Source organism: Etheostoma cragini, chromosome 10 (assembly GCF_013103735.1).
Source record: "Etheostoma cragini isolate CJK2018 chromosome 10, CSU_Ecrag_1.0, whole genome shotgun sequence".
Classification (NCBI taxonomy): Eukaryota; Metazoa; Chordata; class Actinopteri; order Perciformes; family Percidae; genus Etheostoma; species Etheostoma cragini.
The window spans coordinates 3,051,817-3,062,159 of NC_048416.1; the positions used below are offsets into that span (position 1 = coordinate 3,051,817).

General features: G+C 40.1%; 1 protein-coding gene across 2 annotated transcripts in view; it reads right to left on the minus strand.

Moving 5' to 3' along the window:
* Positions 1-10,343, minus strand: part of aff2 (AF4/FMR2 family, member 2) — a 210,102-nt gene that overhangs the window by 18,788 nt on the left and 180,971 nt on the right. Inside the window, exons 18-19 of one of the 2 annotated variants that reach the window (XM_034883341.1) lie at positions 7,527-7,764; positions 4,713-4,834 (exon numbers count right to left, since the gene is read on the minus strand). In XM_034883341.1, coding sequence (XP_034739232.1) covers positions 4,713-4,834; positions 7,527-7,764 — 360 coding nt within the window. Of the gene's footprint in view, positions 1-4,712; positions 4,835-7,526; positions 7,768-10,343 lie in introns of both variants that reach the window. The other variant, XM_034883340.1, reaches the window with a different exon arrangement.

Consider the following 10,343-nt stretch of genomic DNA (forward strand, 5'->3'; position numbering starts at 1 on the left):
TTGACTACCTCAGCGACCTCCACCAGGGTAATTGACGACAATCCCCCATCATCCTCCAGCTCTGCCTCCACCACAGAGACTTTTTTACTCTAATTTAAGTAATTATTTGGATGACTACTTTAGCTTGAGTCATATTATTCGGAAGTAACAGTACTTTTGCTCCAGTATAATTTTTGGCTACTCCACCCACCTCTGGTCCTAACCTGGACCCAGAGAGGTGAATGGAGACGAAAACCGGGGGAGGTTGAACACCAGACGTACAGCAGCAGTCTGGACTAGTTGCCCAGGTCCGTTGGCAGCGTGAAAGTGTAAAGTTCAGGGGAAAGTGGCATGGATCGCTATTCTCTCGGACCGCAGCTGCTTGTTCATTTGTGGAGCGTCACTTGTCAGTGGGGGGATTCTCTCTAAGTCAGGGTCTGTTGGGGTCGACAGCATTTTGGATCAATCCCAATGTGGGTTTAAAATAAAAAATACAATTAAAAAAATCATGCATCTCAGCTTTGGCTAGGTATTCCAAAGGTCAATTGTGGATTGGGAAAAATTCTGGACCAGTGTGGACCTGTAGAATGTCTTCCAAGAAACATAATTAGTCCAGTGGTCTGCATTCAAATCACTTGTCTGCTGTACAACTTTCTTATTGGCCACATTAGCCCTAATACATAACCTGGACTATGGTCCTAACATCTACATTTTACACCTTATAACTTATTCCCTGTTACATAATGTTCTTATTCTAATCAGTTAGTCAGTTTAGAGGTTATTATTTTTATATTTTATAGTCATAGTCAATTTTTTATCATGACCAACTGCACTGTTCACTTTTTCACTTCACTAGTATCTCACCTTATCATGGTCATTGCATTTCCGTGAGTAATTTTTAATTTTATTGTTATTCTTATGTATGTGTGTTTATGTGATGTACAGTATATGTGTATGTACTTACTGTATGTGTTTGTTGTGTTATGGTTATCTTGCTACTGGATGCCTAAATTTTCCATTGGGATTAATAAAGTATCTATCTATCTATGTATCTATGTATCTATCTATCTATCTATCTATCTATCTATCTATCTATCTCTAGCTTTTCACTAACTCCCCTATCTGTCAGACTCTTTAAGATTATTTTGTTGGCATTTTTGGCCTTTATTTTGAAAGGACAGCTTGGACACAAAAGGGGGAAAAGGGGGGGGTGGGGGAAGACATGCAGCAAAGGGCCGCAGGTCGGAACCTAACCCGTGGCCGCTGCGTCGAGGACTGAGCCTCTGTATATGGGCGCTCGCTCTACCAGGTGAGCCCCCCAGGCGCTCAAGACATTTGACTGTTTACATCAGAATCTTAATCATTAATAATTTATTGATCCCTGAAGGGAAATTCTGTGTTACAGTTGCAAGAGTATATAAATATCAGAGTAGAAATATAAATGAAGAAATATAAGGAGAGTGGATTTGAACAATATTTACATGGTTAAAGGATTTTTTTAGGATTCAGTATTTACATAATTAAGGCGTAATGGTGAATAGTAATACTGAATAAATAGTAGTAGCAGAGTAATTTTTAAGAAGTTTTATTGCACAAAACTGATAATGTTGTCCAGTTTTAAACTCACTCAATGTCTGTGTGTCAGAAACTTAGAGGGAGGAGATATAAAGTTTGATGGCCACAGGCAGGAATGACTTCCTGTGGCGCTCTGTGGGGCATTGTGGGGGAATAAGTCTTGCAGTGAAAATTCTCCTGTGTATAGGAATTAAAACATTGAGTGGGTGGGAGACATTGTCCAATGGGGAGCAGTGCCCTCCCTCCATTTTGTCCAATGGGAACAGTGCCCTCCCTCCATTTTGTCCAATGGGACCAGTGCCCTCCCTCCATTTTGTCCAATGGGACCAGTGCCCTCCCTCCGTTTTGTCCAATGGGACCAGTGCCCTCCCTCCATTTTGTCCAATGGGACCAGTGCCCTCCCTCCATTTTGTCCAATGGGACCAGTGCCCTCCCTCCGTTTTGTGCCATACAATAATCTCCTTTTGTGCCATAAAGCAACCCATCTGTCAAAATCAGTCTAGTTGGCCACCGTGGAAAATACAAAGAAGACACTGAGGGCCAGATGTACAGTAAATGGTCCATGTACTTGTACTTGTTGCAGTAAAGTACATACAGTAGAGTACATGGCTAACCCGCAGAAAGTGCACACTGTGATACATCAGCTTACGTCGTATTTCCAAAACTTCCAGTCCATCAGGTAATCAGAATCTTTCTCCGCCCGTTATAGCGTGAATTACGCACATTTGAAGGCGCAATTGAATGGGAGATGTCAAAGATATCAAAGATATCCTGCTGGATGCGTGTTATTTTTAGTGGTGGGGACATGTATGTGCGCTGTAGCAAAGCGTTAAGTACTTGTCGTATGATACAACTGAGTGCAGATATTTCCATTGCTGATGCTGTGACTGTTTGAAACCAATACTGTATCTTTTATGTAATGTAGCGAGGAGTTTAACAACTGCTGGACTAGAATGTGAACGCTGAGTTGGAGATTCCATGTCATCTTTGATTTCTTCCAGTAACTGTAATATTGCATCATGGCTGCTTAATCTGTAACACTTAATGTGTGAACTGAAAAACATTTGCCTCCTTGGCCTGTCTTCGTCTTGTTCGGATTACTGCGGCCATTTCACCAGGAGGCATGTGCGAGGAAACCAGCTCCGGCTGTTTTACGCCTACCTTTAAGAGGCAGGACATTTTCTCCGCAAAATAGAGGCCCACTGTCACGGAAGGTTTTTGTACATACCCTGGAATACATAATTAGGCCCACTTTACGCTTCCTCTCCCATCTCTTAATGGGAAACTCCCACTAATGTAGCTGAGCGTAAATTCTTTCAGGAAGACCTAATTTATAATCTCCTAAATCAAATCAGCTGTTATCCAAAAAACTGTAAATTTATATCTTGCTGTGTATAAATGTTGCATATCTGCATAGTCAATCACGATTGCAATGTATCTCAGTCTAAAGTCTTTCAGGAAGACCTCACTCTTAATCAATGCTGGCTACTTAAATCGAGTCAGCTGATGGAGACGTTCACCTTCCGGCTAAACCAATCAGAATCCTGCACAAGTTGCAAGGGCCAATCACAGAGTCACAAGCCTGCTTTAAAAAAATCAGTTTATCCCTTTGCGATCAGCTGTTGTTGCAGGCGAAGAGTACACCCCCCCCAACTCCCCCTACCCCCTCCAGTCGTCTAGTCCAGCTGACTGGTCTAGATTCCATTGGGGGGTTACAATGGTTCTCTACCCCTTTATAGAAACTATTAGTATAATGATGGAGTCTAATCTCCAAAGACTTTGTACCTTTTGTTGCACATCTGCAAACATGTGTCTCCTGACTGAATTCCCTTCCCCCTCCCATTTAATACATATGAAAAATGGAATTTTCCATTTTCAGCACCCGCGACATACCTCGTAATGCTTTTACTTGCAAGTTGCAAAACAAATACGCCTGAAGTGGGCGCAAAAGCGTTCCGGCCCCCAGTTTAATTATTAAAGGAGAATTATCATCATAATCATCAATAATCCTTAAAGGAAATGAAAGGAGAACTTTTAAGAATTAAAAGTAACCGTTTGTTGGAAAAAGAAAACTCTGCTTGGTCTTAATGGAATGTATTTAGTTTTCACGGAGAGAATGATCATAGAGCATAGTGAACATATGTCTTCTGAAGACACAACATTTATACTAGGGGTGTGGGGGGGAATCCCAAAATCTTTGATTCTTTTTCGCAACGATTTTCAAAATAGATTATTTTCCCTAGAATTTTTATTTCTTCTTTTTTTTTTAACAAATTGTTCACCTAAATGTTTTCTGTTTCTACGGGGACTACAATATATCCCTGTTGGACTAAACAGAGAGAAAGCAGGAAATGCAGAAGATCCACGTTATGTACTTCTTCACCAATTAAATAAATGTCAGACTGACATGTCGTGTGGATTCCTTTTAGAAAACAATTCGTTTTTTAGAAATGTCTCAGGATATATTGTCTCTAGATGTGTATTATTCAACTTTAGTTTTTGTTAAAGAAAATTGCAATACACAACACAATCCAATCTCTAGAATCTCAATAAATGAAATCACAATACAAGTCGAATAGGCAACCATGTATCATGAAAGAATTAAATCAAGACAAAGGCATATGGTCCCAGTCTTAATATATACAGGGACACGCTTCTGTACACTCAGTACATACAGTCTAACTCAAGACACGCTTCTGTGTAAAGAGGCCTGCTGTCTCCTAGCACAGATTGACGGGATTACTTATACAAACACCAGGGAGTTGGGCACAGACCTCAAAATCTTATTAACATCGAGAATATTATTATTTTTTTTTTTTTGCCACTCCAAAAACACTCTTGGAAGTGCAGTGCACAATTAAATTACGTTGCATTGGACCACCATGAAAACAACCATAGAAACCGATCAGCAGCTAAAAAAATGTAGCTAGCATTTACAAAATGTGACAAATGTAGAGATATGCATGTATATATGCATATCCCGCATACACATACCAATACATATTCATCAGATGCACACATACTGTATATTCCATCAATATTGATTAGATACCGTTTTTTATTTAAAAATCATTCTGCTAACAGACTTCACAAGCGTCAACTAAGAATCTATCACATTAAACGTATGTGTGAATGACATGCAATGGATTTCTACATACGTGTCGCTAAATGAGAGTCTTGGCCTGCGATGTTCGGCAGGTTCTGACCACGCCTCTGAATCCGACTGCCCGTTGGCATGGTAACCGTCTCCGCTGGGCTTCTCGCTGTGGGTGTCAACTTCCTGAAGGAGAGAATGCATTAAATCCATTAAAGTGCATTAAAGTAGTATTACAATGGGTGGCTTCCATCAACGCGCTAATTATTGTTCTCATTCGTGGGGATGGATTCACGTTGCCAGTTAGGCTTCTCATTCGTGTTGATGGATTCACGTTGCCAGTTAAGCTTCTCATTCACGGTGATGGATTCACGTTGCCAGTTAGGCTTCTCATTCGTGGTGATGGATTCACGTTGCCAGTTAGGCTTCTCATTCACGGTGATGGATTCACGTTGCCAGTTAGGCTTCTCATTCGTGGTGATGGATTCACGTTGCCAGTTAGGCTTCTAATTCACGGTGATGGATTCACGTTGCCAGTTAGGCTTCTCATTCACGGTGATGGATTCACGTTGCCAGTTAGGCTTCTCATTCACGGTGATGGATTCACGTTGCCAGTTAGGCTTCTCATTCACCGGAAGTAGGAGAATGAACTTAAAACGAGCCCGAGAGGTGTGGTTGAACTGACCCAACAATCACAAAATAATTGTTGTGAAGTCATTTGTGCAGAGATGGACAGTAATGGTGGGAATTGTTGGGTTTCTGAAAGTACGGTCTAGACCTGCTCTTTTCTGAAAAGCGCAATGAGATGAGTCTTTTTGTGTATTTTCCATTTATAATGAAGTATTTTGAAATGTACTTGATAACATTTTGAGTGAAGTATTGAATTTCGCTATGTTCCAAATAGACTTTGAATAACGAAAACAGAAAAGGACAATAAGAAATCGCGCCTGGAACCACTGCAGTGACCAATCAGCATCAAGGCGGCCTTTCAGGCGGCAAGTCTTTCTGTAGAAGATTAATAACAAGATGGCGTGGATCAGGCAAGCGACGACGGTTCAGTGACTGTTTCGGTAGAAATGCTAGCTGAAAGATCGCAATCCGCTAACCCAAAACAACGAAAAACCCTCGGCCACATTTGATGGACTGTTTCTCATTTAAATTCAAGAGGGCCAAAGAGTTATAGTTATGCTGTTTTATCGATCCCCATCAGGGAAATTACAATATAACATCATACAATAGTATCATCATGCAATGCCTGTTGTGCCTGCATATGTGTTTTGGTAAGTATTTGTGTATTGGTACTTCAAACGAAGTTTTTATGACTAACAGCAAATTGCCAATTAGCAAAACAACATGTTTTGTACAACGTATGGAGGACGCTGGCTAAATTAATTGTGGGTTATGTTGATAAGGAGAAGGATGGTAGAGCGGGCGCACATGTACTGAGAGGTTTACGCCTCGACGCAGTGGTCCCGGTTTGAATCCGACCTGTGACCATTTCTTGCATGTCTTCCCCCCCCTTCTCACCTAACTGTCCTGACGAAAATTAAAGGCGGAAAAGCCCCAAAAATGATCTTAAGAAAAAAAAAAAGACGTCCCTTTTCACTTTCATGGGATGGTCTCAACTAAAATGGCACGTTAAACCTTTCCAAGGGTCTTAAATTTCATGTGTTATGTTATTAAATGTGTATACATATACATTTGTATAGATTTTTCTTTCATTAAAAACACATTTATGACCCCTTATTCCATTTTTTTGTACATGGGAGTGACCCCCCCCCCCGCCCCGTTTTACAGATTATTGTTTTTTTTAAATGTGACTAAGTATCTTTTAATTAAAGTACATTATAAATTAAGTACTTATTACTTTTACTTGAGTCATTTTTCAGATAGGAAATTTCACTTGTACTTAAGTTATTGTTCATCGAGGTATTCATACTTTTACTTGAGTACAGTATTTTAATACTTTCTCCACCTCTATATTTGTGCCATACTGTATGAAGATACCACCATATTCTTGGTTTATTAATTCACTTTGCAAACCCACATGACAAAGCTAACGTGCATTTTGCAGTTCAAGTTTGTCAAAAAGTACTGTACATAAGTGAAGTATCACACTTCAGCAGAAGTTTGCAGTACTTGTATTTCCATTTTATGCTACTTCATACTTTTACTCAGAGCCAAATATTGCGCCTTTGTATTACTATATTTATTTGATAGCTTTAGTCAATAGTTACTTTGCGTATTTACATAATTATTACCCAATATAACTAATAACTAATGTTAGCCAGCAGCAGTATATACAGTAATTAAAATGAGTGATTGACACATGAATGCATCACCATTTACAATCCCAGCATAAATAATATTAATGATTCTGAAGGGGGCTATTCTGAATGATGAGTACTTTTACTTTCTGTACTTTTAGTAATTTTTCGAAACAAATACTTCTACTTAAATTTGAAATGGATTGGCTTTTACTTGTCTGTAGTATTGCTACTTTCACCCAAGTACAAGATGTAAATACTTCTTCCACCTCTGAACAAACTCTTGCATAATTTGATGCCTTTGGCTCTTAAAACTCCTGAAATTGCAGGTAAGGAAATATGACTCACATTGGCGGTGATGTGTCATGCTGAAAATTCTAACTTTTTAAGCATGGCAAGTCATTAACTCAAGTTATTTTCGGAACAGTGTCAAGTGAGCAACTCAATTTTGCAAGAAGAAAATGCCACTGGCCTACTCTGTCCCCCACAGTGTATTCTAAAGTGTGGCCAATGAAGAATTAGAGCCAAAAACCTATATATCTCTTGAAAACGTGGCATATTATTTCAATAGGAGCACTTTTTGCATGTTAATGGTGATATGTAACACTTACACTGCCGTTTCTGGCATGCGATGACGCCTTCCCTTCCCCTCTCCTGTGTCTGTGTGAGGAAGAGGAAGTGGAAGAGGAAGAGGCCGAGCTGGGAAGCATCCCTGCGGCGGTGGCGTCCTGACTGAGAGAGGAACTGCTGTCACAGGTTCGTTTGCGAGGGGGGTCGTCAGAGAGGGGGGACAGGAGGGGGGGGAGCAGCTTGTCGTCGCGCCGCCGAGACTGCTTCCTGTTTAGGGAGCTGCTGCATGCACACACAAACACACAAACAAAGAAGAAAGGACAAAGCAGTGTGATTATTCATTTATTTATTTTAATTACATTAACTTTTTACTATATGTTTAGCATATGTGCTCTGCTTAGTTGCTTAGGTCTGCCTATTGCTAAAGAGTGATTGTTCCCATTGGTTGCTATTGTAGCGGCAGGTTATTAGTTAAGAGTATGGCTTGTTAATTTTTCTCCAAAAAATCCCAAAACAAAGGATCACACAGAAAATCTCGACTATAAGAGGAAATCATGTTAACAAACTATGAGAAATGATCAGTTATGACAAAAGGCAAAATCTCAAATAAAAACCACCAAGACCAAAACCCCTGACATATCAAAGAACCTCATCATAGCCCAGAAAAATGTATGTATCAAAAACCCACATATGTAATAAAAAAATACCATATATGTGCTGCACAAATTTTTTTTATTGTCATCGTAATTTCAACTGGTGCAAGAAACGCATCGCAAAAGGCTGCAACGTATCGCAAAAGACAAAATATCCACACAAAAACAACATTAAAATGAAACGGTTCTTTTTTATATTCAATGTTCAGTTTGTTAAATGAAAGAAAGTTGGAAGAGATTTCCTTTTATTTGTTTTGAATTCAACAAGCGGTTTGTTGTAATTTAGCAGAATACTGAAAGCAGCAGGAATGAGTACACCTTTAACAGATTTTATATTAGATATAAGTTATTGGTTGCATTTGCAATTTTTTACCACATAGGTATGAATCAGAAAACGCACTGGCAATTTAACAAAATCCCTGGAGTTGTGGTCTTGACTGGAAATAATGCCACTGTACATACATATCCAAGACCAAGACCAGACTGAGTAGAAGTGAAGTCGATTCCGAGATGAGACCAAGACCTTCAAAAATTAGTCTCAACATCTGTCTTAAGTTTTGGGTCTCGAGTGCTACAACACTGAAATATAGGGTCCAGGTTGAAAATAAGTCCTCCTGACAGGTTTGTCTTGCTCCTCCAGAAACCGACAAAGTGTCAGGGTCCTGAGCTCCAGCTGTGAACCTGAGCTGGCCCTCCTCAATTTTTTGAGCTGCGCCAAACAGATCCTTCGACATGCCCGATCTCCTTACCCCCAACCAAAGTCCACCTAGCTGGCCTCAAACTGCTGTTGGACTTTTTCATTGACTTATTTCCTCCTTTGAAAGAAAGTACATTGTAAGACACCCTACTCCTGAGTTAACAATGTTTAACTATCTTGTTGAGACTCCATTTGCAGTTGCGGGATTATATTTTCCTTCTAAAATGGTTCTAGTAGTCTGCCTTCCCTGCTAGAGCATCGACGCGTGTTCCCTCAGCTGCCTTGACGTTGCTCTTGTGACTCATATTGTTTGCAACACAACAGATAATATTTTTATGTTTTTCCTCTGTCTGGAAACTCTGGGGGTTTGATGCAGCGAGAAAATTTGCTGATCTTGCAGAACAACGCCACGGGCCCCGCCATTAGTGATAATATACAAAACCGGGGAGACAAAGACTAATTAGTTGCTGCAGTGCGTGAGTGATTATGTGTGTGCGCTTTTGTGTCTGTGTACAGCATAATTGATGTGTGCCTGCGTTTTTGTGTGCATGACTATGCTAATTTGGTGCATTTGTGTGTGTCTATCCTTAAGTGGATGCCGGTGTGTGCAGGACAGCATGTGAGACCTCTTATAGCTCTTTTAAAGGGTAATAAGTTAACACTTTTACAGTCTCAGAGCACAAAATGACCACAGTATATCTGCCAAATATTCATCTGAAATACATTTCCAGTGACTCAACAGTTACTTGGCCAGGTGAGAACCTTTCTGGCTCCAAGTCCAAGTGTAATTAAAGTGTTGTTTTTTGGTGTGCTATACCATACGCACTATATGCTCTGGTAATGAGGTCTCCTTTGTTCTCCTTTGAGAAAAATTCAGAAACCAAAAGGGAGACATTTATTTTATTATTAGGGCTGTGAAAAAAGGCATGCACTGATTTATTGGCAGAACATCGGTATTGATCGATATTCACCTTGTTGATTGCCATCGGCCTATTGGCATATAAGATGGCCTTTGCTGAATGCAGTGGATGATGTTTGTGTTTTTCTTTGCGGCTGTACTCAGAAAACAGTCAACTAGCGAATGCTGCTACTGCATTTGCTCTTTTATGTAGACCTTAGTGGTCCCCTAATACTGTATCTGAAGTCTCTTTTATATAGACCTTAGTGGTCACCTAATACTGTATCTGAAGTCTCTTTTATATAGACCTTGGTGGTCACCTAATACTGTATCTGAAGTCACTTTTATAGAGACCTTAGTGGTCCCCTAATACTGTATCTGAAGTGTCTTTTATGTAGACCATAGTGGTCCCCTAATACTGTATCTGAAGTCTCTTTTATGTAGACCTTAGTGGTCCCCTAATACTGTATCTGAAGTCTCTTTTCCAAAATTCATCCTTGGAGCAGAATTACAGCCACTAGAGCCAGTCCCAGAATGAGCTTTCCTTAGTACGTGCCATTTCTGAGTCTGTAGCTTTTGAGGAGGAGAGGGGGGGGGGGGGGGGGGGGGG